Source organism: Globicephala melas, chromosome 15 (assembly GCF_963455315.2).
Source record: "Globicephala melas chromosome 15, mGloMel1.2, whole genome shotgun sequence".
NCBI classification, from domain to species: Eukaryota; Metazoa; Chordata; class Mammalia; order Artiodactyla; family Delphinidae; genus Globicephala; species Globicephala melas.
This window is the reverse complement of record NC_083328.1, coordinates 29975924-30000010: the sequence shown is the minus strand read 5'-3', so window position 1 is coordinate 30000010 and position 24087 is coordinate 29975924. Positions and strand designations below refer to the sequence as shown.

At 43.9% G+C, this 24087-nt stretch overlaps 1 protein-coding gene across 2 annotated transcripts in view; it reads right to left on the bottom strand.

Annotated features, from left to right (window-relative positions):
* GRIN2A (glutamate ionotropic receptor NMDA type subunit 2A) overlaps positions 1-24087 on the bottom strand; it is a 375899-nt gene that overhangs the window by 30104 nt on the left and 321708 nt on the right. For both annotated transcript variants that reach the window (XM_030883795.2, XM_060284168.1), the window contains exon 12: positions 18579-18766. In XM_030883795.2, the coding sequence (XP_030739655.1) occupies positions 18579-18766 (188 nt within the window). The remainder of the gene's footprint in view (positions 1-18578; positions 18767-24087) is intronic.

Below are 24087 nucleotides of genomic sequence, written 5' to 3'. Positions count from 1 at the left end.
CCTTCGACACTCACTACCCATTTGATCTTGGTTCCGATACTCTGCTTCTCCATCCATCCACTCAACCATTCGTTTACCTATTTTTCTAGTCTTTTAGTTAACAAAGTTACATAAATTCTATTCTGCTTCAGGCACTATACTAGAGTTTTCACAGATTAACCCAGGCAGCCCTCATATCAACGTAATGTGGCTGGTGTCACTGTCTCACCCATTTTACAGATGAAGCACAGAGCGGTTAAGGAACTTGCTCAGTCTCTCTGAGCTCCAAGTCTAACATCTACCAAATGCAACACAACAGTATTTACCTATAGGAGTTTTGCTGGAATTAAGCGGGGCTGCATGCGTACATCGTACTTGGCACACCTTGATTACTCAGTATGTATCCCTGGAGAGATCTTTATTTCCTGCCTGAAGCCAGGGAACTGGTGGGTGGGGTGGATCACACACCCCTCCCTGAGCCCTTCCCGTCATGGAGTCTGTGATTCCAAGAATGCATATCCAGAGAGAAGGCTCAGCTCTCCAATAGGAACTTGCTACGTCCAAAGTCAGAGAAATCAGTTCCTTCTCTGCCCTCAGACTCGTCCTCTGCTTCCAGAGGGACTGCAGTTGTCTTTCAGATTAGATTTCATTCTAGTCTGTGAGGCTGTGTGAGTGCTAAGGGGATTGCTTCGGGAAAGGATTTTATAGCATGCAATGGACTAGCCTTCAGACTGCCTCAGCATTCCTCCCCCGAGGTCGGTTGTAAAAAGTCCATTTTGAACCTGTACCCCTTAGGTTTTGTCCAGGGCCTGAGAATTTGCTGAAATACATCTTCTAAAATCAGCCCACACATATACCCTTGCAGGCACACATCTACATTTTTTTTTTCTTGGTTTCTGGCCAAAGCCCCTGACCCTAGGCAGTGATGGTATGGAAAGGAACAGTGTGTGGTTTTGAGAAGCTGGGTTTGATGTTCTGTTTCATTCCCAGTCAAGGAAGCGAATGCTTTGGGGGTCTCTGAGGACCTCATTGGGTTGTGCCTTACTCCCTCACTCATTCATTCACTCATTCGTTCATCCATTGTAAAAAGAACATTACTAAAGCACTTAGTGCGAGATCGGCATCTCTGTATTTTCACAGAGATGAATAACACATAGTCTTTGGCCTCTATCACCTCAGAGTCCTGCTGGAGAGACAGTCCTGCAAACCAGTAGTTACGGCAAAATGAGACGACTGAATTTGCATAGGGCTGGAGGTAGCAAGAAACATGGAATGTTTTGCCATCAGAGGATGGTTCAAAATTTGGGAGAAGAAAGGAGCCATCAAAGGAGAGGCCTGAAGGGCAGGAGCCAGATGGCAAAGGACTCAGCTTTTGTGCTAAAGGATCTGGGGTGTCCTGGGAACAGTGGAGCCATTGGATGAGACTAGCTGTATGCCTGGTAGACCCAAGATTCTTCACTTGCTGTCCATGTTTTTGCAGTCCTGGCCTGTAATTGGAAACCACGTGTAAGATTGGCTGTTACAAGACATGGAAGCAACCTAAATGTCCATCGACAGATGAATGGATAAAGAAGATGTGGTATATATATATATATATATACACACACACACACACACACAATGGAATACTACTACTCAGCCATTGAAAAGAATGAAATAATGCCATTTGTAGCAACATGGATGGATCTAGAGATTGTCATACTTAGTGAAGTAAGTCAGACAGAGAAAGAGAAATATCGAATGATATCCTTTATATGTGGAATCTAAAAAGAAATGATACAAATGAACTTACTTACAAAACAGAAACAGACTCACAGACTTAGAGAACGAACTTATGGTTACCAGGAGGGAAGGTGGGGGGAAGGGATAGTTAGGGAGTTTGGGATCGACATGTACACACTGCTATATTTAAAACAGATAACCAACAAGGACCTACTGTATAGCATGGGGAACTCTGCTCAATATTATGTGGCAGCCTGGATGGGAGGGGAGTTTGGGGGAGAATGGATGCATGTGTATGTGTGGCTGAGTCCCTCTGCTGTGCACCTGAAACTATCACAACATTGTTCATCGGCTATACTCTGATATAAAATAAAAAGTTAAAAAAAAAAAAGATTGGCTGTTACAGGTGGGTGAGGAATGGCAAATTTGAACAATGGTGCTATAGTGTGCAAGAAGGTCACCAGTAAATTCTATCCCAGTGATACAGATCTGTCAGGGTCCTCCCCTGGTCTCAGAGGCAGGCAGTACAGGCAGACTAAACTCTCCTGCTCCCAGGCTTTGAAGTGACTGGGAGAAAGTCACCTGTAAGAAATTGCTGATGAGGATCCATTGTAAACTGTTATTAATATCACCACCACCCATAACAATTTACTCTGGATCTACCAGTTGCATGGTATCGTGCTGAAAACTTGGCAATGGCTATCTTTGGGGTCCAGCTCAGAGGTCTCCACCTCCAGGAAGTCTTCCCTGAATGCACAGGGATGTGCATATGAGACTATGTTTTCTCCTTCCATGACATCTTGGATATCTCCTCAATAGAGAACCTGTCACACTGGAATATAACTGCCACTTGCTTCTAAGTTCTCCCCATTGGGAGGTGAGTTTATTCAGGGTGGGGATCTTGTCTTATTCTTCCTGTATCCCCAGTCCCTGGCACAGGTATTGGCACATAGTAGGTGGTCCATAAAACTGTGTTGACTGTAGATGACACAAGTCTCCTCTCCTTGATCAGCTTGTGATCTACTGGTCCGAGGATCAGCAAGAGCTAGGGAGAGGAAGGAATCTGTGAAACCCCAGGCAAAGGGGTCAGGAATAGTTTCTGAAACACAGAAATCAAGGCTGACTCTTGGGGAAAGCAAGTTCCAATCAAAGATGCCAGTGATAGAGTCCAGTGGGCCCCCACAGAGATGCACCTTCCGTCTACAGCCTAAAGGCGTCAGGGGGATGTTGCTGCTGATCCCATTAGGGTTTGCTGTGAACACTGAGAGGGAAACTGACCCCGTTTCAATCCTGTTTCATGTCTTTCCCCAGGGACCGGCCACTTTGGGTTTCTGAGAAGCCCGAATGGAATTGGAATGGCAAAGGAACAACTTTCTTTGTAGAAAATATAGGGCACCCTCATCAACAGGCTTATGTTCTCAGTGAGAACAGATCCGGTCTCTGTGAGCTCTGAGCTGTGGTCCTGGGAGTGATGGTGGTTGGGGGCTGCAGCACTGAGACCAAGTCCTTTCCTTACCAGTTGCCCTGGAAGGAGGCTGCTGGTCAGAGCTGGGATGTAGTCTGTGGCTTTGGAACAGAGTGAGGTCAGCCAGACCTTCTGATCACTGACCTTGGGGGGCCTTGGCTTCGCTACCACACTCTAGATTAAAAGCCAGATGACCTTGGATCTGGAAATAATGGCATTCCATAGCCTAGGACCTCTGTATCCATGATCTCTAAATTGAACAATTTGCTAGAGAGAAAAAAGTACCTTTGGGGGGAGGAGAGGAATAGTACAAGATTCTGGACACAAATAGACTGAATTTGGAAGATAAATCTCCCTTATTTAAATGTCAGAATATTCCATTTCTGTATAATGCTGAGAAGTCACAAAACCAAAATAAAAATAGGGCTAGGCTTAAATGTACCCAGTTAGATGCAGACACGGGCTGTCTTTGCCATAAATGTTTTAGCACCACCTTCCAACTGAGGTCTCTGCTCTGCGGATGGAGCTCAAGTGTTGCAGAACTCACTGCTGCCTGTCGCCATCTGGCTGAGATTTCATAGGCCACCTGATCAGTCGTGCAAGTTGGTGTTGGGGAATTTTATGCACACAGGTCCCCAACCTGTGTCTCTCGAAGAAGAAAAAGGAAAAAGAGGAGAGAGGATTGGGCAACTCCATCAAGCATCAAACAACGTACATGGTCACAATTTTCCATTAGAGGGTGGAGTTGGCGAAATATAACTCTGGAGGAAGACTGCAGAAAAACGGCAAGAAGTCCAGGAAACCCTGTGTACCAAGCCCTTCTGGAGTCAGCTTCACACGCCTATAGACGGTCAAGTTGCTATAAATGTAAAGGAGTATGCATTTGCGAGCATAAATGGATTCATAGTAACTTTTTGACATTGCACATTTTCTCCATCAATAGTCCTCAAAATCCTATGACTCACTGTGTAAGAGTGTGAGGGCCTTTTAATATCACAGAAAGATCCTTGTGTTTTAAAAGGCTGGGAATGTAAGGAAAAAAAAAGAAAAAGATAGCAATAATCCTACAACCCGTGCCAAGAAATATCTTCTTTCTTTCAGCAAGTAACATGACATCACCGCCTTTCAGTTCCTTTTTAACTGAAGTGCTACCAACAAGCTCTCTGAGACTGTAAAATCCTTAAGCAAAGCGATCACACCCACTGTCCATTTATCTGCATTTCCCAATGCCTAGGACGGTGCAGGGAGCTTAGTGGGCACTCAAGACTTGGTTGTGGCTTGAAGGAGAAAGCGAAGGAGAGAGTAAAAAGGAAAGAAGAGAGGAGAGAAAATGGAGGAGCAGAGAGGGAAGAAAGAGGAAAGAGAAGAACAGAAGGGAGAAATGAAGCCCTTATAGGGAGGATCCTGTACCTGTTGTCAGAGCTATCCACAACTAAAGCAGAAGAAGACCCGGTTTCTCTTTCTGTGGAGCGTGGTGGGGTGACTTGGAGGGCTGGGCTGGGCCCTACGAGAGCTCGCCCATCCCATTTGATGACAGCCTCCTCTCCCTATTAATGGTGGTGGTGCTCCTCTGGCTTCCTCTCCTGTATCCCAAGTCTGAAGTACCAGACGGGGGTGAGCCCATGGCCAGAGATGCCTGGGAGAGTGTGTGGGGTAGGGGAGTAGTCAGGTTCAGATTCCAACGCAGGAGGGTGTTTGGGACAGACGTGACGATCCTCTCGTCCCATTCCGCTACGATGCAGCTGAAGTCAAGATAAAGAAGCTGGGAATAGAATCTGGGTCTTTCAGCTATTGGCTATGATCATACAACAACCACCAACCACACAGACCCTGAGGAACACACCGAGAATTCAGTTATACAAGCCTGCTTTATCTCGCTCACGGAAGGTAGAAACAGGGCACTCAGAAATTAAAGGAGGGGGGAGGGATAAATTAGGAGGTTGGGATTAACATAAACACACAACTATATAATATATAAAATAGATATATAACACACAAATATATAAAATAGATAACCAACAAGGGCCTACTGTATAGCACAGGGAACTCTACTCAATATTCTGTAATGACCTGTATGGGAAAAGAAGCTGAAAAAGAATGGATATATGTATATGTATAACTGAACCACTTTGCTGTACACCTGAAACTAACACAACATTGTAAATCAACTATACCCCAATGTAAAATAAAAATTAAATTAGAAAAATTAAAGAACAACAAAAAAATAAATTAGGGGAGCCACATGCACTGCTGGTGGGAATGTAAATTGGTTGTACTTCTGAAAACTTTACAAGTATCTACTGAAGTGGAGTATATGTACATCCTATGGCCCAGCAGTTTCATTCCCTGGTGTATTCCCCAACAATTAAGTGCCTACATGCACCAAAAATATGTGCAAGTATGTTCAAAGAAGACAAAAATGAGAAATAACACAAATGTCTATCAATAGCAAGTGTATAAATAACTTACAGTGTATTTGTACAATGGAATACCATGTAGTAATGAAAAAAACAGTAAGCTCTGATTAGTAATGCAGTAATACGGATCCAAGTCATAAAAGACACAAGTGAATATATGTTGTATGATTCCACCACTTATTTAAAGTTAAATAGAAGGCAAAACCTACCCATGACCATGGAGGGCAGAATGGCAGTTACCTCTGGGAGCGATATCGGCTGTACGAGGCCACGAAGGACCTTTCTGGGGCGCTGGTCATGTTCTAGGTCTCAATCTGGGTGGTAGTTACACAGATATACAAAAATTTAACTGGGCACTGAGATCTGTGCAATATAATGAATGTACAGTCAGCCCTCTGTATCCACGGGTTCTGCATCCCCGGATTCAACCAGCCACAAATTGAAAATTTTTCAGAAAAAAATTCCAAGAAGTTCCAAAAAGAAAAACTTTGATTTGCAGTGCAGCCGCAACTATTTACATAGCATTTACATTGTATTTACAACTATTAACATAGCATTTACATAGTATTAGGTATTAAAAGTAACCTAGAGATGATTTAAAGTATGTGGGAGAATGTGCATAAGTTATATGCAAATACTACTCCATTTATATAAGGGACTTGAACATCTGTGGATTTTGGTAACTGAGGGAACCAAAGGAACCAGTCCCCACTGATACCAAGGTTGACTGTGTATTACAGTCCACAGAAGGGGAAAAAAAAAAAAAGAAGAGTGGCATAGTAGAGGTCTAAGGTGTTCTTCCACTTTGGGGGTCAAAAGAGGGAATAACAAGAAAGTGGAAGGAAGTTGACTTTCTAAACAGACAATAAAAACCTCATTTTTAAAGAAATATGAACTTTTTTTTTTAACAAAAATGTCTTAAAGGATGAAGGGGCATGAGCTATGTCAAATTCTTCCATATTATTGGAATTATTTAACAAGACATGTTTTACTTTTATAATTTAAGCCAGAGGTCAGCAATCTTTTTCTGTAAAGGGCTAATTAGTAAATATTTTCAGCTTTACGAGCCATATAGTGTCTGTCACAACTACTCAGCTCTGACCTTGCAGCTCGAAAGCAGCCATAAAAACACAAAGTGCATGAATGGATGGGATGTGTTCCAATAAAACTTTATTTACAAAGACAGGCAATGGGCTAATGTGGGCCATAATTTGCAGGATCCTGATTTAAGCAATCAAAAATGGAAATAAAATGATTACAAAATAATATATATATGAACAAGAATAAATCCCAATTTAATCATTGTTATCATTTATTATATTTAGTGGGTACCTACTGTTTGATGGGTATATACCAATTATACTATTTAACTTGGTGAGATTGGTGCCATTACAATCCCCAATTGAAAGAGGAGGAAACTGGCCCTTAAAAAGGGTAAGTAGGGCTTCCCTGGTGGCACAGTGGTTGAGAGTCCACCTGCCGATGCAGGGGACACGGGTTCGTGCCCCGGTCTGGGAAGATCCCACATGCCGCGGAGCGGCTGGGCCCGTGAGCCATGGCCGCTGAGCCTGCACGTCCGGAGCCTGTTCTCCGCAACGGGAGAGGCCACAACAGTGAGAGGCCCGCGTACCGCAAAAAAAAAAAAAAAAAAAAAAAAGGGTAAGTAAATTTCCTAAGGTCATAGAACTGGTAAAGGTCAGTTCTTATATCTGAACCCAAAGCCTTTGTTCTTAACTGCATGCCAAGCTGCTACATTTATGATTTTTTTGTGTGTGAAATGGTACCACCAAAGTTGTAATAAATTACCAGGATATACAAAATGTCCACTAAAATTTGTATGTAAAAATAGTTAAATGCCCCCAAAAGATGAAAAGACAACTCACTTTTTTCCCCCATTTTCACCAGTATTTGAAGGAATTCAAATTAAGGCAACATTGCACCTCCTAAAATATCAAAACAAATGGTAACACTCGATGCTGCTAGGTTATTGTAAAATTGGTCCATTGATTCATTATTAGAAGCACTTTTCAATGGAGACAAACCTTTGGGGCATTAATATGAGACTACAGAGTGAGGCTCCTAGAGATGTTTACAGCCATTAACCCTTCAAAATCTACATCTAAGAGATTGTTACAAATAAACAATTCAAAAGAGAAAAACAATGGGCAGAAAGATGTTCATTCCAGCATTATCTACATTAGGAAAAAAATGAAGTGTTTAACGTTAGGAAAATAATGTAATGAATTATGGCTTAATAATGATTATGGTATTTTAGGCAAAAATTAAAATAACTGTGAGGACCAGATTATGTAACGCCATGCAAAAATGTTTAAAATATACTGGTAAATGAAAACAGTAGAACATAAAAGTGTATATAACCAATAATTATACTTATTTAAAGAAATGTGTCTGTAAGTAACAAGGTTCAGAAGGTAATATATAACTTGAAAACGATTATGTTAAGGTAGTAGGTTGGGGTGATTTTATGTGTATATTATATTGCCTTTCCAAATTAAAGTGTTCAAAAAAACGTAGACTGGGACTTCCCTGGTGGCACAGTGTTTAAGAATCCGCCTGCCAATGCAGGGGACACGGCTTCGATCCCTGGTCCAAGAAGATCGCACATGCCTCAGAGCAACTAAGCCCGTGCACCACAACTACCGAGCCTGCGTGCCACAACTACTGAAGCCCACGCGCCTAGAGCCTGTGCTCTGAAACAAGAGAAGCCACTGCAATGAGAAGCCCGCGCACCACAAGGAAGAGTAGCCCCTGCTGGCCGCAACTAGAGAAAGCCTGCATGCAGCAACAAAGATCCAACGCAGCCAAAAATAAATAAATTTATTTAAAAAAATGTAGACCGAGAGGGATTTGAGGTCATTGCTTATCCATCCCGTAAATCCTACATAAGGGTCTGTGACATCAGTGTTTGACTTACCAGCAAACCATTCATTATGTTTCATTTCACCTTTGATGGTTCTCTCAACATTTGGCTTTCCCTGGTTTGACTGATTCACTGCTTGTCAGGCAGGAATATGGCACCGCTGACCTTGTTCTAATCCTGGTGTCAGATTGATAATAAACACTGCAACTCTGGATCTCAAGAGACCTATCGGGAAATTCACTGTGAACTTACACAGATGAAAACCCTCAGAGCTTTAACAGAGAGGGAGAGTCAATGGCTCTCCAGGATATTTATGGATTTTATCTGTTTCTTCAGTAAGTGCCGTTCCATTATTATTCCAAATATGTCTCTAGTTAAAATTAGGAGGGAGATAAACAAGTCTAATTTCTATGGTACCATCTGGTCACAGGCCAGTGAAGGAGCAGTTAAGTCCTTTATTGCTACTCTATGCTTAGGATTGACACATTTCTTCCTTTGAAAACATTTTATTTCCGAATGAGTAGTTTGCCCTGGACTTCGTTTTTAGGTCATAGGAGGCTCAAAGTGACTTAGTTGCTGGGCATCAAACGTTCATTTTAATCATCACCGCCTTTGGGTATATATCATCAAAGCTGCTATTTTGTGTATAAATGAGGTTTGGGTACATGTAAAAGTCACCCACATAGAGTGGGAGCATTAATGAAATCCATAGGAAAAAATCAGACTCAGTCAACTCATCAGTAATGGTTTCCGGCCACATGTCCCTGGTGGTTTCCAATGAGACCACATCTGCATGTGTAAGGAATCAGGACAACCATCCAATCCAAACCTGGTTCCAGATCTAATTTAATCAATAGAAACACTGGCTCATTTTCTGCCCAAATGTGGGTCTTTCAGTCTTGCCTGCTTTTTTTTTTTTTTTTTAATGCTGTTATTATGGTCAATACATGACAACGAAATCTTTGGAAGCAACAAACACTTTCATGTCTATTTTGTTCCTTTCTGAATGAGAAACATTCAAGCCTATTTGACTACTTCTGTTAACAGTCTAACCCAGTATCTCCTATGTTCCTTTTTGTGGTCAGCGTGCAGGCTGACACAGCTCCACACCATTTCTTCCTTGGGTTTTCACAATCACCAAGGTCTCTGGATATGGAAACTCAAGTAGGAGGCCTGAGAGAAGGAGGATGAATAAAACACAGGGCCAACATCCAACTTCATAGACTCCAAATGGGTGGGGTCTATTGGCCACTGACATTGATATCCAGTACCTGCTAATCAGAGGCTTCTAAATGCTAAATACTGTTATTCTAAAGAGTGGTTCTTAAGTCTATCGTGTATTAGAATCACCCGAGAAGATGTAAGAATGCCCTGTGGGGTGAAAAATTAGGTATCTGTACTTTCAACAGGCTCCCCAAGTGAGTCTGATGAACACAGAAGTGCCAAAAGCATCTTTGTAAGTAAGGTGACTGTGAAGGCAACAGAGCAAAAGCCTTTAAGCATTTTTATGTCCCACCACCTGGAGCTTGGAAGCTGCTCAGTTATTCTTTGTTGATGAATGTCTAGAGGGAGAACGAATGAATGAATGAGCAAATGTGTGAATAAATTGGGGGGCTTTGTCTATGGTCCCTGGCCTTTGCTAACTTGATTACAAAGTCTGTGATTTACAGAGTAGACTTGCTCAGCCCAAACTGTGATTTCCACCTTTGAAGTCTCAATTTGATTAAAATACGTTAAGCAAGGAACAACAACTTTCTGAAATGCTGGGGATTATGCAGCTCCGAGGACCTCTGTGGGGAGCAAGAAATACCAGCAACCAAGACGGTCCTTGTGAACCTGGAGAGGCTGCTCTGCAAGCCTGTATTGGGGCCAAACATCTGACTCCTCTTAATTACATCCTGTCCCTGTTTCATTCCTTCTCATCTCTTGCTTCTGGGTCCTGAGTTTTCCCCAAACTGCCAGGGTTGAATGATCTCAAAAATTAGGCTGAGTCTTTTCCCATGGTGCCAGTGCCTGGGGCATGGACAAGTCTCCTTCTCCGTGGAAAGATGGAAAAAACATAGGTCACTTTCTCTCCCACCCTCAATCCCTGTCGCCAAGTTATTTTGCCCAGTATCACCTAAAGGCGAACCATGCTGTTCCTTCAGTGAAAGAGGAAGGAACAGAGGCTGGATGCTGACCCACCTGTGTTTAAATCACAGCTTTGCCCCTTCCCAGGTGGTAACGCCTGCCTTATGAGATGTCTGGGAGGGTTACGGCAGATAAAGGAGAAGCCATACAGCATAATGGTTCAAACGAAGGCCCTGGAGCCTGCTTGCCCAGGTCAGACTGGCCATATACTAGCTTGACACGTTACTTAACCTTCCTGTGACTCAGTTTCCTCAACCTGTAGACAGCGAGTTGTAATCATAACTCAGGTCACTGAATCACCGTGAGGACTGTATGAAATTAATACATATAAAGACAGATTATTTTATGACCCATAGTTATCCCTCTGTGTTACCTGTCATTATAAACGTCCATAAAAATAACATAACAATGATAATGGTAGCTTTGAATGACTTCCATTTAGAGTCATGGAAAACTGTCTCTTCCCCCCTCCAAGTAAGTTCCCAGATTCTCGGCACCTCCTCTCCCACACATCCCCCATCCTTATTTTGGTGTTTATCTCTTAAAATGGTCCGAGGCTACTGGTTGACATAGGGTGTTGCTGAGTCATCTGAGGACACAGGGGCCTATGTCATGAAGAATTGAGGGCAGGGGAGGCCAGCAGGAGACAGATTAGACTTCTCCGAGGCAGGAGTGAGTCAGCCGGGGGTATGTGCCCAGCTCCACCAAGGAGCCGAGAAGGGGTAGCGGACGGCTGCCAGCTTGTTCAGTGTCATCTTCAATATGGCTAATGGCTCAGATGAACAAACCAGCCTGCTCTAGATGCCCAGGCTGAATATTGCCTGACTAGTCCCAGCACACTGCTCTCTCTGGTCTCTCCTCTCCCCATCCTGCCTTTCTTTGCCCTCTCATCTCTCCTTTTCCTCCTCCTCTTTTTCCCTATCTCTTCCTCTGTCCTTCGTTTTGGACCATTCTTTTCTCCTTTATCCCTTTATCATTTTATTCCTGCTCTTCTTTCCTTTCTTCCCCTCGTATTCCCTGTCCCTCTTTCCTATCTGCCTCTTTCTTCCCTTTTCCATCTAAATCTTTTCCCTTCCCTCGGAAGAACCTACAATTTCAAGTCTTCTCTGCCTTTCTTGTCTTTCTCCAGACAGTCTACGACCAGGGTCATCATACTTTTTCTATAAAGGGCTAGATAGTAAATATTTGGGGCTCTGCAGGTCCTATAGCTTCTGTTGCAACAACTCAACTCTGCCATGGTAGTGAAAGCAGCCACAGACAATACCTGAATGAACAGATGTGGCTGTGTTTCAATAAAGCTTCACTTTCAAAAACAGGCAGTGGCTGGATTGGAGACGTGGTCATAGTTTGCCAAACCCTAAGGAAAACACTCCTTCTCTCATTCACCTCCTTGATTACAAACCACAAACTCACCAACGATTTACGATTTACGATCCACTCCGGTTCTAAAAGCCAGGGAATATCTAATCTTGCTGATTATCTCTCCCAGAAAAATTGCGTTAAAAAGAAAAAGTAAAACAGAGATATTTGCCTACTATAGCACACAAATTAGACAACAGAAGAACTTGCCTGTCTCATAGTGAATATGGGGGTCAGAGGTTTGGGAAGATTGTCAGACTGAACAGTGATTTAGTGATTACCTCTTTGGGTCTCTTCCCTAGAGACACCTGATGTCCTTCCCAAAGAAGAAAACATCCCCTTCACCAGAGAAGATATTTAATTAATGAAATAAGCCCCCCCAAAGTATATCTGTGGTGTTTTCAAATCCATTCATTCATTTATTCATTCATCCACGGAGTTTTATTTGAGCACCTACTATGTGCGAAGTTCAGGAACGAGTCCTAGGGGAAACGAAAGGGCAACAAGAATGGACGTGAAAGAGTGTGCCCTCCAGGGACTGACAGTGCAGGGCACGGCAGGGGACAGGGGACGTGGAGAGGACAGCAAGGAGTAGGCGTCTAGTGTGTGCCAAGCACCGGCCTAGTTTCTTTATGTTTGTTCTCACACTCAATCCTTAAACAACTCCAATTTAAAGATGAGGAACCTGGCACTCAGAGAAATAGATTGGCCATGCAGCTAGGAAGTTGCAGAACCTTCCTTGCACCCCTTTTATGTGTTGGTTTGCTAAATGCCACAAGAATGCTGTAAGCATGGAGCTAAAGGAGTTTATAGTTTATAAGCATATCTAGAGCTGTAGTCTTTAAGGAAATGGAGGAGTACATGGGCTGAAGGATGGGTCAGATATCAGAGTAGGAAATGGGTTCAGGAGAAGATGTAAGAAGGGACTCCATTTTTAAAGGGGGTTGCATGGAAAAATCCACGCTTACCTGAAAAAAATTCCAAATGGTGGAATTTCAAATACTGTAGGCAGCCGAGCAGGGAAAATATTTAGGAGTGAAGTGGCCTTCAGTGACTTCCTCAACCCACATGCCATACCTTTCCTAAGCCAGCCCTAAGAAGACGGGCTGCAAAAGCCACGCAGAGATGTGCCCATCCTCAGAGTGGAAGCGTGGGTGCCTCACCACCCAGGCTGCAGGGGTGTCGAGCTCTCCCTGAGACTCGGATGTTGGCCCAAAATATTAAGCTGGGAAGCTGGATGAGGACAGTGCTGAGGATGTTAGCAACCCATCCAGTGGCTCAGAGCAATTTATGAGAATCCTAATTAGATACACAAAGAACTTCTGCAATCACACAAACACCCTCGACTCTGGCTGGCAGCACGGGGTCTCTCACCATCAAAAGCCATCCTGCGAGCTTCAGTGGAAGAGCCTCCGACAAATAAAGGAATCAGGAACACTAACACTGACCCACCCGGAAGCAGGGAGGGGGATTCTCCACTGACTACCCCCCCGCAGCACTCCCCCACTCCAAGACCTGTGAGCATCTTACCCTGGCGTGGTGCTTTCCAAAGCTCTGGAGTCTATCGCTGCAAGGTTCCTTATTGACACAAGAGCAGAGGGTGTGGTTCTTTCTGATGTTATCAATTTGAATGAGTCTTTAAGGCGATTGCTTGCAAAGTTGCAGTACAAAAGGGACAAAGGGAACCCAATGCACCTATCCAACTGAAATGATATAGATGGAATCTTGAAAACATTTCATATATGATATTTCTCATATATGCCCAAGTATGACATAATTGGGGTCACTAGCTAGTTTTAAAACTGGGAGGGTCCCAGCAAAATAGGTTGAGTTGGTTATCCTAGAATACAATATGAATACAAGAGATACATGTGTCATATCTTTCAAATATTTACATATGATATCTATCATATATACCTAAACATAAGTGCAATGGAATACACCATATAAATAATTTATAGAAGTATATGATAGGGCTTCCCTGGTGGCACAGTGGTTAAGAATCCACCTTCCAATGCAAGGGACACGGCTTTGATCCCTGGTCCGGGAAGATCCCACATGCCCCAGAGCAACTAAGCCCGTGCGCCACAACTACTGAGCCTGTGTGCCACAATTACTGAAGCCCGTGCGCCTAGAGCCCGTGCTCCACAGCAAGAGAAGCCACCACAATGAGAAGCCGGTGCACCGCCACGAAGAGTAGCCCCCGCTCGCCGCAACTAGCGAAAGCTTCTGCGCAGCAACGAAAACCCAATGCAGCCAAAAATAAATAAATTTTAAAAAACGATGGTTTCCTTCTATTTTCTCAGCATCGCTTGCTTCTGAATAATATTATTATATCATCTTGTTCTCCCTGATATCTTTTGGCTGGCCTCTATACATCGAAAGTGCTTTAACCTCTGTGATCTTCCTTCTGACTCTTCAAATCCCAGAATCACATAAAAAAATTACGAAATCCATGAGATTGCTGGGGCCTAAGAGATCTCCTGTTCAACCTCCCCTTTGAAACCAGAAATGCCATTTTTTTTAGGTCCCAGACTTACTCATTCTTTATGTTCTCACTCAGCTGTCAGCTTTTAGGTGCCAGGGTGTTAACAGGGACCCACCAGTTACTTGCTGGTCGCAGGATAAGTTAATGAACGCGGCTTTGTGAACTCTGGCCTATTCTTATCTTTGTCTAGATCTTACTTGTTTTCTTTATGACTTATTCTGTCTTTTCATTCTTCCATTTAAAAAAAAGCTGATCTATCTCATATTTCTCCTTGAGCATTCTCTCACCTACCCAAGATACCAAAGAGTATATATAGCTATGTATATATATAAACACATATATAGTATATATGAACTCATAGATATATATGCATTATTACAAATATGTTCATACTTTGAGATTAGATATTTTAGTTTCATACATTGGCAACCAACTGGACTGTAAGCTCCTTGAAAGAAAGAAGGAAAAGACCATGAGATCGCCTTCTTGGAACATCAGTGCCTGAGAATGTGTGTTTCTCAGTAAACGTTGGGTATTGATGATCAATGCTGAAAAGTACCTTTGAGTGTCCCCATGGTGCACTCCACTGTTCCAGAAAGAACACGACAGTTAGACAGGAAAAGGAAGGAAAGTCTTACTGGGACCCTGTGCGTCTCTTAAGGGAGATCAGTAGCCTGTTTCCTAGGGAAATGCCTGGCAGGCTTCACATAGGAGGTTTCACAATAACCAAACACTCCATTCAAAGGTTATACTTACACAGCTCATTAGGAAAATGTTTTATACTTTTGACACTCATTAGACTTGTAATCGTCCACCGAAGCTACTCTATAACAAGAGAGAAACACTCCATTCCAGAGGATGAATAATAATTGGGGACCGCTCAGCACTGTGCTCTTTCCAGGTCTAATTTCAAAGCATAATTAATCCTGCTGAAGCTGCCTGAGATAAGTGAAATATTTACGCAGATGTGTTAATTCATGTATTTACTCCTAGAGAGATATTCAGAACTGGACACGCTTTCCGAGAAGATTATCTTAAGACGCCCCCTGGAGCAACGTCATTTTCTCTCCAATGTCTTTGCCCCCGGGTGGTCTCTAAAGATGAAGCTGTGAAGACACATTTTCCAGCCCAGAGAGTCTGACCAGAAAAGCCACGAGTCGGGACAGAAAATATCTCCAAGAATCTGGATGCTCTGCTCGTACAAAGAACACACCTCTGGCTTATCTGGATGCCTTTACTTTTTATTTTTTTTTAATTTGCCACAAAGAGGACATTCTCTGTTCAGCACTGCATTTCCATGATGCTAACTTGACCATATTATCAAAACCACGACGCTAACCGGGCTGTGCTGAATGCTGGATTTGTGGATGGACAACAACGACGAGGAGGGGGAGGGGGAGCAGGGTGATGATGGCATTGATGGCGCTGGGGGTGACGATGGCAACAGCTAGCATTGATTGAACCATTTCTATTTCCAGGTGGCTGTACTTAGCTAGCTCTTTACATAGAACCTCTCATTTTGTCTTCATGACAACCTTATCAGGTAAATATTTCTGCATTTAGTTGAAGATGAGTAAACTGAGGCTAAGAAAAATTACCCCTTTCACAGAAGCATTTGTAAATGGGACAATAGATATTGTTCACACATACACAATTACTTTTTCCTAAAGTATCCATATATCTCAAGCATCTGATTAGCCAACTTTGATAGACATCCTAGAGAACTGAATGAAACAAGAGTCTTACATGATTGACCCCCGTCCAGAGTAAGGCCCCTTAAGTAAGACTGCCACTTACTCACTAGGGGACTCACAAGCCCGCTGAGCTGAAGTTTCCTCCTCTGTAAAATGAGTATAAGCAATATTTAACTTCATAAAGTTGTTAACGAATATTAAATTAAAGAACACATGTAATGCATCCGGTATGGTGATTGGCATATTCTATTCCCCAAATATGTTGCTATTTCATAATAGATGCTGCAAGAGTGACAGCAGTGGTAGGTAGGACTAGAGTTAGAACTGACTTATTTGACAGCTACCCATCATATTTAAAAGTTTCCTGTCAAATGAAATGCATCCTGACACCAACCATTCAACCATGCATGTATTTATCCATTCAGTCCTTCATTGACCAGTCACCTGTCATGCTCAAGATTTTGTAGTGTTTACTGCTGGAAACAAGACTCTCGTTTACCGAGAACCGCACCCCACGTGGAGGTGCTTAGTCAAGCACTGTGGTGGAGGGGTGCTTCACTCCTCTCTGTGTCCACAGGCCTTGTCATCTAACTCCCAAACTCCTCCACACAAGGCAGAGTATACCTCCAGAGTATACTTCGGGCTTGACCATAGAACTTACTTTGGACAGAAGGGTGTTAGCCGACGTGGATCTGACAAAGCAGAGACTTGAAATGTGCACGTGCAGGTAGGTGTTTTTTCCTTTGCCTTCATCATAGCCAAGGGAAGAGCTTTTCCCAGGTAGGTGCTGCCCCTTCAGCCTGAGACCCAGAATAAACATAGGTGGAACAGAGACCACAGAGATGACCCATGGTCTTGCGGCATCAGGGGAGCCACCACGGCCTGAGGCAGAGCTTTTCCACTCAATCTGTGCTCCCACGAGCAAAATACATGCTATTGTCGTGTACCTCCAAGATTTCACAGCAACAGCTGAGCAACACAGCCACAAATCACTATGACACAGCAGAGAACACGGCTCTTGATCTGAGGAAGGTACAAATGCCCTATAGGGAATTCAAAGAATCAGATGCTTTCGTTTGGGAGAGAAATATAAAGCACACTTAGATTTCTTGATGGCATTGTGAGAATCCGGGGTTTAATTCTGGGAGTAGAGACTGTAAGGCATTATGCACTCTGTTCAAATTCACACCAGCCACAGCACTAACCTCTGCCCCTTTCAATACCGTATTTGGCCACGGTGGTTGCCAGACTGTCCCCTACCAGCTCTAGACAGGCGTAGCCTGTCCTGGCACCATCTCCGAATACAGCTTCCACCGTTCTTGAAGGCAGCTTCTGCCCGACGCCCTGAGCTTTTGTTGCCTACTCACACTTACTGAAGTTTTAAGGGTTCACCTGCCATCTCTGCTGCCTTTGCTTTTCCTGTCTCAGTTCTGGCAAGTCCAAGGGTAACTAGCATGCCACGTGAGCCATGAGAGGATTCTAAAACCCATGCTAGGGAACAGTGGGCTGCGGTGAGATCACCAGCTATGAGTAGAGAAGTACCATCATCCCATTAGACTGTAAGCCCCGTGAGGGTGGAAACAGCCTTTTTTTGCACGATAGGCAGACGAGAGGTGGACTGTAGAGGAAACCCGTGGGATTTCTGCTCACTGTTCCCTTTATAGAGATTGGCTCGCCTTCATTCCTCCATAGGATAATAGTTGGAGCTGTTGTGTTAGTACAACGTAACCCCACCCCTTATTCACTCCTGATGGGTCCAAGAAAGAGTGCTTGACCCAAAATGCATCAGGAATCCTTCCTCTGGAATTTGAAATTTAGAATTTGGCAAATAGAGATTGGGACTTATTGTAGCCTTGTTACATAATGTCACTGCTCTAGAGCAGAGTTTTTTTAACCCTGATACTATTAACGTTTGGGGTCAGATTAATTCTGTGTTTTGAGATGTGGGGGCCTGTCCTGGGCATTGTAGCATGTTTGCCAGCATCCCTCACCCCTGGCCTCTACCCACGGATGCCGGTATCAAATAGCCTCCCTGTCATGACAATCAAAAATATCTCCAAACACAGCCAAATATCCCCTGGGGGGCAAAATCCCTGCCCCGCACTGAGAGCCACTGCTCTACAGAGAGGACCTATGAATTCCTGCTGTTGAGGCCCCAGGACTGTCCTGGTTCCTGTTTTTTCCTCTGAACCTATTTGCTCAACTCTTTCTTAAATTCACTGAGATAGACACTTCTGCATCCTTAAAATAAACTCCTTTTAATTTACTGAGTTGTCTGTAATTGGTTTCCATTACGAGAATCGTGGTATCATGTGATCAGCACTCGATAAATACTTTTGGTGAGCAAACTCACCACCCAAAGATCTACTGGAAAGCCAGTTAGAAAACAGAGAGTGTGAGGGTCTCAAGTCCCTCAGAAGTAGGGGGTCAACCAAGGTCTTACCATCACCCACAAACTGGAGCAGGGCCAGGTCAATCTGCCTCTTCCAACGGGAGCCTTTCTGGAGGGCAATTCCATAACCAGTGGTGGCAAAGATGTACCCACTTCCGATGGTCACCAGCTTGCAGCCTTCGTCCCTCCCAGCCTTGTAATTCAAGACCGCAGCATCATAGATGAAAGCGTCCAGTTTCCTGCAATGACAAGAAACCAGGGAGTCACGGGGAAGGCGAGGTACCGTCTCAGGGCCCAGCTCCTAAGGCCTGATCCAGCATCACACACTTTCTTTCACATGGGAGATGATGATTCATGACGGCTCCATCCCATCAGCATAAAAGGATCTATTTTTAATGAGGAGATAAAAGCCAGAACCTTTTCTCTCGAAGTTTCAAGAGGCAGTTAAATAAAGACATGAAGAATCCTTATGCCCAAGTGAGTAAACAGTCAAATATGCTAGTTTGCAAGTGTTTGCCCTTAGCACTCCCAACAGGGAAGAGCAGTGGCCTATTTAGAAAGGTTTGCATTAGAACAAAATAAACCATTAAGGGACAGGAGAATCAGATGGTTTCGTGCAGGAAGGGGAGAGAGACTAAATAGGAATGATGTCTCTTCCTGCCCTAAGAAACACGTTTATGAAACATGTTTCATTTATATTATAAAAATTATTACATAATAAATTTTAGAAACCCAAATAATGCAGAAAATATTAAGAATACAATTAAAATTAAAATTGCCTATAATTCCATAACTCAGAGGCAACCTCTGTTAATAAATTTGTGAACAACTTTCCAAATTTTATATGCATGTGTGTATACACACACCTCATATACACACACACACAAACACACATACACACTCCTTTTAAAACAGGGGTTGGTAACTTTCTATAAAGGCAAGATAATAAAGTTTAGGCTTGGTCTCTGGTGCAACTACTCAGCTTTCTGTTGTAGCATGAAGCTGAACTGTGTTTCCTCAAAATTCGTATGTTGAAGTCCTAACCCCCCAGTACCTCCAAATATGACCTTATTTGGAGATGGGGTCATTGCACATGTAATTAAGATGAGGTCATATGGAGCAGGGTGGGCTCTTAATCCAATATGACCGATGTCCTTATAAAAAGGGGAAATTTGGACACAGACGTGCACACAGGGAGAATGCCAGGTGAAGGTTGGAGTTATGCTGCCACAAGCCTCGGAACTACCAGAAGCCAGGAGAGAGGCCCGGACAGATCCTTCCCAAGTGCCTTCAGAGGCAGCACAGCCCTGCTGACACGTTGATCTCCGCGTTTCAGCCTCCAGAAGTTTGAGACAAAAAATTCCTATCGTTTAAGCTTCTCAGCTTGTAATGCTTTGTTATGACAGCCCTAGGAAATTAACACACAGCATGAGAGCAGCCAGCGACAATGCATAAATGAAGGAATTCAACTCTGTTCCAATAAAAGGTTATTTGCAAAACACAGGTTGGCCCATGGGACATAGTTTGCCAACCCTGTTTCAACTCTCCAAATATAATTACACCACGCAAACCATTTCACCAATGGCTTTCTTTTCTCGTTTAACCCCACACATAGTGAATGTATTTCTATGTCAGTGTACAGCACTCTTTTTAATTTTTTGGTACATTTATTTTTATTGAGGTATACCTTATATGGAATAAAGCACTAGATAAATTTTTACATATGTGTACATCCTTGAAATCACCATGCAGACTGAAGTAGAGAACATCACTATCACCTCAGAAGTCCTGTTTACCCCTCCCAGTCAGCACCCTCCAAAAGGCAAGCACCCAGTAATCCCCTCAAAGGCACGGCTGTGTCTAATTCATGACCTACATCCTTATTGGTGGGCATGTATGTTGTTTCCAATTTTTAAAGTTATTTAACAAGGCTGAAATGATCAACCTTGAATACAGGGGATGGATATCTCAACTCTAATGTAGGTAGGAAAACTAAATGGGAGAGTTCTCAACTTCCTGACACTTCCTCAACTTTACTGCCCTTCACTCCCTAACAAGAAGACATACAACAGTGAAGCAAAAATAAAATAAAATAAAATAAAATAAAATAAAAGTGGCAGGAAGAGGATGTCAAACGCTGCATCCTTCCAAAGACAGCTGCTGAAGGACTCCCTATGGGAAGAAAACTATTTGGAAGGTTTACAGCTGTGTTCTTCACTTTAATTTTTTGCTTCTGTAATGGTTAGAGATGGGGCAAGACTACAAGGCTTGTCTCACCAACAGAAAGACTCTGAAGCTTTCATCTCAGGGCTGTAGGGCTGGAGGCTTAGTTTTATACTCTGAGAGTATTAAAAGGGGATCAGATCATCCAAGTGGAAGGGGGGAAAAACTGGGCATTGTCAACAGAAATGGCAAACAGAGCTGTCGAACCAAGAGGAAACACCCTTTTTGGACAGCCAGCAATGCAGAGATCCATGCAAATACAGGTTGGGGGGCTTTTAAAGGTTGGTTTATGTTATGATGGCAGTACGGCGTGTGACAGGAGCGGCGGGGGAGCAGGTGGAAGGGATCTGAGTTCTAGTCTACATTTACGTCTATGATGGTGCCACCTCGGAAAGTCACTTCCTTCTTTTGCACTGCTGGTTTCTCATCTGTGAGATGAGGTTGTCATTGCGGTCCTTTTGAACTGTGGCATCCTACGGTTCTGCAAGCCAAGAGTCACCTTCTGTCAATCTCAAGAGGGAAAGTGAGACTCTGGATAACGTGTGTACCCTGAGGACTTCAGGACAAATGGACAACATGTGTACTCTTAATGAAGTTGGGGTGCTTGCCACCTCAATACTTCATGTTGCCATGGAGATGGCGAGAACCGGGGTTTTAGTAACACTTTCTAAGATTCCTGCAACTCTCTTCTCTCAATTCCTCAAAAACCAAACAAATACACACACAGGTGCGTTTAGGTACATTCAAATGTTAAGGCCACCTGTGGGTATTCATGGGGTGAAAGCCCTCCCCATCCTGTTAACCCACCACACACTGATGCATTTCTGCAATGGAAATCTAAAACTGTACCTGGCATTCATACGAGAGTTGTCCAACAGCAGTTTAAATTCATATTTTACGGACAGGCACAGATTTCTGCAAATCATTACCATATTTCATGACAGATCTTCAGCTGAGCAAAAAACAGCCGGATGAGCCCAAAGAAAAAGGGAAGTTTTCTCGGAAAACAAAGTTTGCAAATGCAAGATGCCATCAAGTCAGAGCGAGGACAGCTGCAAAAGACAGTTAAAGCAACCACACGCTGGCTTGTCTGGGTGGCTGGCGGCCACGCTCTTAGAGCGGTCTGGCCAGGGAGACTCTCTGTGGTCTCAGGGCCACGTCAGGACCAAAGTGAGGACAACACATGAAGGAAACCACAGGGCCATGTGGACTGTGACTTCTGTCCCTCATTGATGATTCTAGAGAGCTGGGGTCTAAATGCAATGGCCACAGATACCTGCATGTTTAAAAACATCCTGGGGCTTATACAGCCCTCTGATAGACAAGGCCATTGTTTGCACAATGCTTGACAAAAGTGCACAGCGTTTTACATACATCGTCCCACCGGGGCCTCACAAATGCCCAGTAGGGAAATTTATTATTATTATTTTCTCCTATGTTCTCTATGAGCAGGTGAGGTTCTGAGAGGCTAAGGCAGCCTGAAGCTTCTGAACACAAACCCTCTACGGCAGGATTGTCTAGGAGGACTTTCTACGATGATGGAAATATTGAGCACTTAACGTGTGATTAGTGCAACTGAGAACCTGAGTTTTAAATTTTATTTCATTTCATTAATTTAGATTCTGGTGTAAATGGCCGCACGTGGCCGGCAGCTACTGAAGTGGCCGGCACGGTGGCTCCCGGTGGGCGGGGGAGGTGGAGGGAGCAAGGGCCCTGGGCTCTCCTTGCTCCGACTCAAAGACCTGTGCCTTTGATCTCTTTCCCACTGAAGGAAAAATGTTCCCATTGTTGAAAAGAAAAGATGTAAAACTCACTGACATCCTCAAGAGTGGGCTTTGTGTTCAAAGACTTGGAACAAGGCACCTGTATTTCTGAGCTTCATTCTTCTCGCTGCAAAGTGGAGCAGACGTTACCTGCCCTTCGAGGGCTGTTGGGAATAAAGCGATGTTACATAAGGAGATGTGTGCGCAGTGCCCGGCACATAACAAATGCTCAAGACACACAGGTGTGTGCAATTGAATTCAGATTTTACAGCAAAGGAGCTTACAACTTTTATGCATTCTGTGGGACAAATCCAGTCCTGAATACTTTATACACATTATCTCATTTCACTGAGTCCTTTTAACTGAGCAGAGATGGATGCACTACTGCCGTCCCCACGGAATGAGGAAACGGAGGCACTGAGAGGTAAAGTAAGGGACACAGCTGACCAGCTTAGGTAAGCATCAAAGCAGCATTTGGACTTGACACAGTCTGATGACAAAGGTCACAGACCTAACTACTCTGACGATGTTACCCATAAAACTTGTGGAATAAATGGAAACAGCTCTGTCTACTACTTTGAGATTCAGACTGGGGGTTACAGCTCTACATGAAGCCCAGCGTTATGAAAAAAGTGGAAGGATCAGACCACAGTCGTCAGTTTCAAAAGATTTGGTGGGTCGTTCAGTTTCATCTCTCTCTCTCCCAGGAGATGCATAGCCCTGTAAGGTCTCGAGTCACCTCCACAGAAAACATCTCTTGCCCTCAACACATCCTATCCTACGTGTCTGGGAGACATTTAGGCATAGATGGCCACAGCTTCTGGTTGAGGGTAGGGGGTCAGAAAGAGAAAAAGGCCACCTGAAGCCCAATTTAGACCAAAAGCATTCGGGGGATTGGAGCTGCGATGGTGGGAGACCGAGTGACATCTTAGGCTGCAGCGTAATTGGCAGCACTCTGTGGCAACACAGAGTGTAATCTCTGTGGCAACACAGAGATTACAGGCTGGCACGGGAGGGAAGAGCCCCTCAGAACTCAGAGCCATCAGCTGGAAGCTTAAGGGCTCACAGGGAGGGAACACAGTGATGCTTCTCTGTTTGGTGTTTTCTTCTCCTGCTTTTCAAGGGGAGATCATCTATGTCTCTGCCTTCCCAGCTCCTACCGAGCCACTGGCTGTCACTGGCTCAGTGCTTCTTCCACTGGGTGGGTGAGGCTCAAAGATCCGGTCTGAGAACCGTGATGGGGACAGAGGCCCTACCCAGCCCGTCTCTCTGCCTCTGCTCCCTACAGAAGGGCGAGCACTGCTCCAAACATTTGTGACAAATGAAACGACATCTCGGCTCCCCAGTGCAAGGGCTGGAACAGAACCGGAGTCTGAAAATTCATGCTGTGCTGTGCTGGCTGTGTGATGTGCCCACCCCCCGCCAGGCATCACGGAGGCTGTGTGGGTGCTGTCACCCTCTCCCTCTCACCCGCAGCCCTCAAGGAAAGCAAACGATAAAAAATGACAGTAATTCAGAATGAGAGGGGGAAATAAGACCTCCTCTCTGCAAATTTGCCAAGAAGCAAAGTAAGG